The sequence below is a fragment of the Priapulus caudatus genome, unplaced genomic scaffold, assembly GCF_000485595.1.
Source record: "Priapulus caudatus unplaced genomic scaffold, Priapulus_caudatus-5.0.1 Scaffold655, whole genome shotgun sequence".
Lineage (NCBI taxonomy): Eukaryota > Metazoa > Priapulida > Priapulimorpha > Priapulimorphida > Priapulidae > Priapulus > Priapulus caudatus.
In genome coordinates, this window is record NW_014577716.1 from 110931 (window position 1) to 117455 (window position 6525).

At 40.2% G+C, this 6525-nt stretch overlaps 1 protein-coding gene across 4 annotated transcripts in view; it reads left to right on the forward strand.

The window, feature by feature from the left end:
• Positions 1–6525, forward strand: part of LOC106812505 (protein maelstrom homolog) — a 22783-nt gene that overhangs the window by 4236 nt on the left and 12022 nt on the right. For all 4 annotated transcript variants that reach the window (XM_014816397.1, XM_014816395.1, XM_014816394.1 and 1 more), the window contains exons 2-4: positions 260–384; positions 1298–1422; positions 2674–2769. In XM_014816397.1, the coding sequence (XP_014671883.1) occupies positions 1300–1422; positions 2674–2769 (219 nt within the window). In that variant the 5' untranslated portion in view covers positions 260–384; positions 1298–1299. The remainder of the gene's footprint in view (positions 1–259; positions 385–1297; positions 1423–2673; positions 2770–6525) is intronic.

Below are 6525 nucleotides of genomic sequence, written 5' to 3' on the forward strand. Positions count from 1 at the left end.
GTAGACGTTAGATGAGCGCTGTCGCTCTGCGGCACTATGGATTTGTTAACTGTTACTGTGTTAGAAAGACAGACTGTTTTGACTGCTGAGTTTGCTAGTAGAATCTATACATGCCTGGATGTATGAGGCTACAATGTCACAGTGAAATTTCAAAAGCTAAATTTGCTTGAAGAAGGTTTATGCTCCTTAAATCGTATAATTTCTATGGCATTCTGTACTGTCAGTGTGTTACATGTAACTTAATTATTATTATATATAGGTTTATGATGTAAACATTCACGCAACTGCAGTTGCCACTACCAGTGCCATTGATCTGACATCAAAGCCTGGGCTTATTTGTTAAAGTCAACACTCAAGATTTAAGCGTCCTATAATTTTTCCCAGGTAAGTTGTAAATTTATGTGCCCCTGCTACTAATTGTCTTCAGTTATCTATAGAACAGAATTCAACTATATATTCATATATTCAAATTTTAATATTTATTTTCGACATCATTCAGTAGAAAAAGTCCCTGGCTCCATTTCACTTGTATCAATCATAAATTCAGAGATAAGAATTGTGTGAATCTCATTTCTGGTGTGTTCACTATATTTTCATTTGCACCAGATAATTGTCTTCAGTGCTTTGTATAACAGTATTAAACCATATTCATAAATTCTCATCCAGCTTCATTAGGCGCGTTCACACAGACGTTTTTAGCCCGGGCCTAATTAGGCCCGCGCCAAATTTGGCTCGAGCCGAGCGTTCACGCGGACGGTTTTTCGGGAACGTGCCGAGTTAGCCACGAGCCAATTTGGTCCCATCAAAAACTTCTGACCAGGTCCGAGCCAAATTTTAGCACCAGCTAAATCAGTAGAGTGGTAGATGCCGCGAGTGTTGAACGTGTACTTCGACGAAATAAAGTCCAAAACAGTAAAATTTTGATCAGGATGCATGTTTTCAAGATTGATAATTGAACTCGGAACGAAAGTAAACACTGAATCGTACACAACACCATCTCGCGACATACTGCCAAAGTATCTGTGAGATATTTGTGCAATAAAATTTATTTGAATTTGAATTTGACAGACAGTATGAGTATTCACTTGCTTACGTACGTGTGAACGCTCCGACTCAAACCGGCCCGAGCCAAATTTAGCCTGAGCCAAATTTAGCCCATTTAGCTCGAGCCAAACCATTACCGTGTGAATGCGGTAATTGTTTATGTTTTGTGTCATTCAATTGAATGGGCCCAGACATGGTTTCAGTCAAAACAATCACCAATTCAGCATGAATAACAACTAACATTTTTACCCAGCTATGCCTGCAAAGAAAAAGAATGGGTTCATGATATTAATGATAGAGCTGCAAGAGGAATTTCGCAGAGATGGAAGAAATGTGCCTATGCAAGAAATGCCAACTCTAGCCGCACCAAAATGGAAGGTATTTATTCAAGTTAATATTTACTGTAAAAAACTAACAATACTGACAACAAACAAGATAGTTAGTTCATAAAACACGTCACATAACTAATACGGTGTATTGTGACAGTCCTTAACTTGAGGAAATGATAGCTGCTATAAATGGCAGTGCATTTAATAATACCCCCAGGCCTGGGGTTTCTGAGTAGTTGTTGTGGCAGATTAGTTTAGCCTGGCGCTGGTTTTGCATGTTCCATATTTGGGTCCGTGCGCGCGCTTATTATTTCCCGCCAAACACCAGGGGGCGGAGGGAGACAAAGGATGTCGTGTCGAGCGATGCGGCATATTTGGACTCGCCACTAGTAGTCAATTTATCGACAAATACATCAGATTTGCGTGGAGCAATTTAGTGACAGTGTTTTCATAACGCTCCAAGTTTCTGTAAGTAGTATCCTTAAACTAGTTTGCCAGTTAGATTTAAAGTTTCAAGGGTTTCTTTCCTGTACCAGCCCTGTCGGCTGTATCTCGTGGCTGCGGCCATATTTCTACTGTATGCATACACTGTAGTGTATGGCTTGGGTGCCTGCGTTGTGCACTTCGTGAATTTTATTGGTTCAATGGCATTGTCTGCTTTAAAGTGAGCGTATTGTAATAAGCATATTGTGCATTAGGGAATTTTAGGCCTACTGCTGCTCTTACTAGTAAAATCGCGGCCGGACAGTTGTCCGACATTGAGTGTCGTCAGTTAAGTGACCGACTTTAGGTTCTCGTATATATCTATTTCTATCGCCAGGTGGCGCTGGGGTAGATTATTGGACATTCTGTTTATCTTCTCACAGTCACAACTACCATATTATGGTGGCGACTTATTCAGTTCTGTGTGAACGTTTAATCTTGACAAGTTGAGATATTTCACTGTGTCTCACATACATTCAAACATTGTTTAAATCCTTTGTGTCTGGTGAACTTTCGTTAGGCCTATTCATGCCTCCGAGTGATTTGACATGCCAGTTGATCGTCATGGATAGTGTTGTATTTTATTTTGCATTTACTTATGTGTGGGTTCAATTTTGTATTTTCCAGTGAACCCTCTCCAGTGTCATCGTTTGTACACGATAATAATAAATTCGTCAGAGGCGTATACAAGACTTGGTGAAATTATTCGATCAAATGTAAATTGCGTCCACAGTAGTGTCATTGGCATGCTTTGGCTTTGCTGTTTCGGCAGAACACATAATGTCTGTAGTAACACGACTTGTTTATACTTTTGTAGCTTTTGTCAGCGATGGAGAGAGATCGATATGATAATGAGGCAAAGGGATTGAATCAGCAAGCACGCAACATTCAGCGCAATGCTTTAGTGATCACAGTAAGTGTACAAGTACAATTACTATCACGTAATATATTGTCCTCATAATATATATATATACATATATATTATATCTATACTGTATGTGTGCTATACATATTACTATACCAAATAGTATATATATGTTCCTGGTAAAGGTGGCGATTACTTTTAGGCCATCCAGCAAGTCTGTAGGTTATAAACATGGTGGGTTCCAAAACTTCGTTCATCAGTTTATTATTTAGAACTTAATTTGTATTGGAAGAAGTTTTATAGTTCTTATCTGCTGGCCCTAGTTTGTTGTTCATGTTTAAGGTAGCTAGTGGGGGTTGAAACTACCAATTTTTCAAAATATGACTTTAACAAAATTTTAACTCTACTAATTATTTTAGTATGTTTCCTTTCCATTTTTCAACATTAATTGCTTATAACTATACTCTAAACAGGTCTAAAAACATTTTACATTTGTAATGTGATTTTAAATTTTAAACCGGAAGTAGCATCTTGGAAGTGAATTTAATCACCTAAATCAATTTGTTGCAATAAGAAAATATGAATTTTTTGCTTCTCAACTCATCACTAGGATGTGCTGCCATCTTACAGGCAAAATTAGCAGCATAGCAGTCAATCGGTGTTATCCCAGGATGCATTGTAAAAATGGTATCCTCGTCTGATCATGTAAATTTTTAGTCTCTTGTAAATATCCGTCGTCATCTACGTTATATCCGTCGTCATCTACGTTATATCCGCATATTAGTGACTATTATCAGTTTAAAATATATAAGTACATATTAAAGACATATTTAGCGTCAAATATGCCGAAGTACAACAATGTTAAAACCAAGAAGAGACGATTTTATGGCAACAAATTCACTAATATTTGTGAACCCGGAAGTGAAAATTAACATGCATCAAAACGTAAATTAAATTATTCCATTGAACTTAACTCTACAAAAAACATTCCCAGTAATTTTGTTAATAGCTTCTGTTTGTATGACATGACTATATTTAATGAATTAATGACAAAATATGGCCGTTGTCCAGAATGTCAGTCGCCAATATCTTGTCGGGTGAACACCGATGTCCTAGAATCTGCGTATGGTTTTGCTGTACCGGTCAAATCGTTGTTTTTATCAAATGTCAAATTTCGACCTTTCTGCTGCACCTTTTCTGGCAAATTCTGCTGTCATTTTCTTATCTTTAGTTCAAATCCCTTGAAATTTGCACTGTTTATGCTCAAGATATATATCTAGGACTTAAACTAAACAGTTATCATAGTATATCTTACCTATAATTTGGCGAATGTTGTATGTATGTATGTATGTTAATGAAGGCGTCCGCAAGTTTGGATTCAAAATAGCGCCAAATTCACAGAAGAGATCGATGGTACACGGCGACGGCGGTTCTAAACTATACTCGGGTGTTGAAAACCGTTTGTTCGTCTTAAAAAAGACAAAAAAACCTAAAAACGGTAAAGATTTGCCGTTGAAATAGGGTGCGCTGTTTATGTTTCGTTTTGTTCTGTGTTACGTGTGTATGTTTGTCTGTAGTCGTGTGTCACTGTCTGAGATTTTTGTAAGTTCAAATAATGTAAGTAGAACCGAGCCATAATAATCAAGTGAAAATTCAAGCACTGTAGCTATTCGGCCATCAGTTTCCATTGAGATGTACAATTGAATTTCATCAGAGGGCAGAATTTTTTTTTGGAAGTTCTGCAATGCTGCTACCAGTGTACGGCGCGTGTCTTGAACGCGAGCGTCACAAGCGGTCGATCACAAGCACGTAATTATTTCCGGTTGTAACGCACAGGTGCAAATATGCCATGGTAGCAAATAAGCGGATCACAATCCACGCAATATACCTGTCGTCCCAGCACACAGTGGAAGACATTGCGAAGCCGTAATATTACGTGCTACGCAGCAGAGTGCGGCTTAAGATGAGTCGCACCGACCTTACCAGCCATTTCAGAGCTATCTTATATTCTAACTTTGAGAGGTCGTATCATCAACCAGTACATTCGTACATAGCATACGGATAAAACAAAACATTTTTCTTTTTTTCTGCGCTGCGCGCGGGGTGTGTGCTGCGCGCGTGCGTGCGTGCGTGCGTCGCGTTGCCGTGTTGTCTGCTATTTCACTGTGATGTGCTTGCCAAACAAATGGTAAGTGTGTCACGTCGGTATGCATGATTGTTACACTTCTGTGTTTTGTATGTGACAGTTCACCATACAAGAAACAAACATGTGCAACAGCTAACTCTCCAATATAACACTTATTTACAGCATGAAAACGTAATACTTTTTATTTTTTTTGTGCCTGTATACTGTCGAACACATACATCACAGTCACTAAGTCGCGAGATGGCTAGCGCGGCGTTTCACTCAGTCGTTATAAACTTGTGGGTGCAAAAACTGTTATGCATATATAATGAGCTCGGCCAAAATGAATATTTAATAAATTTGGGGTCCTAGGCGGGCCAATGTATATTTTGTAACCGTTTGTTTTTAGCTCATTGACATAGTCAGATGCCAGCTCTTGTAGAATCCGCTCTTGCATGCGTCCGTCGATCGTCCTCGTGCGTCCTCAACACGTTGGGCACAAATCTTAAAACCGCTCGAACGCTGACGGTCACGATATTCGGGCACACTGGGGGATCGTCCAAACGAGGTTGGGGATGTCGGAAAGCTGGGGCGCCAAAGCGTCAAGGACGAGGTGTAAGGAAGGGGACATTCACGTACCTCTAACTAAAGTATAGGAGAAATGCAGAATTGCCGGCACAAATCTTAAACGGCTCGTGCCGTAGGCTCAGTGATAAGTGGTGTATAGCTATCATCGGAGGAAAAGCTCACTGGTGCCGAATTGGAGGTCACAGGTCAAAGTCAATGGGCACAGGGACAGATTTTAGACATTTTCCTCGAGGACATGGTCTGACGGGAGCGATTGAAAAACTTTTTTGTTTTCGCTGGTGACCTAGCATTTTTATGCGACTTATATTGAAAGGACCATGAATGCTCCCTTCTGTGCTGACATGCGAAGAGTAAGGCTGTCGGATAACCTTTGACCCAAGAGGAGGGTTAAACATGGATTGTGTTGACTGTAACAAAGGAGGTAGAATGCTTTTGCTATTAGAGCCCCTCCCCATCCTCCCCCCCCCCCCACTTCCCCTCATCCCACCGTCCTCGCCCCCCCGCCCCTTTCCCCACTCTCCCCCACCCCTCCCCCACCCTCCCCTACCCTCCATCGGCGCATAGTGGGGCGTGGTCCTAACCACGGGTTCATGGTGTACGCAACTGCTGTGTGTGCATATCTTGCCCGCCTAAACAAAATGTGGTATACGCAACGACTGAAATTTTTAGTTAGTAATCGCGAGCAACAGACCTCAGATGAGCCCAGACGCTCTGCGGCTCTTGTTTAGTTTAACTCTCTTTAGGTTTGGATCTAATAAACTGATTATAGTTTGTCTTTAGTTTATGATGTTGTTTAGTATAATTTTATGGGGGACAAATATGCTATATATTATAAATAGCTGATGAATAGGGTAAAATGAGGTTAATTGGTTGCATGGCATAATGATATTTTGCATAATTACTGAAATCCATTTTTTTTTCTATGGATTGATGCCAGTGGGAACAATGATGTGTATACACATTGACAGTTCTGCCGCCTAATGTATCTGCGCCATAGTTACGCATCTCGCGAGAGCCGGTACAATCATGTGCGAGTAATAAACGGCGAGTTAACTCCGCACATAATTGTTATCTTGATGCCGTTAATGCTG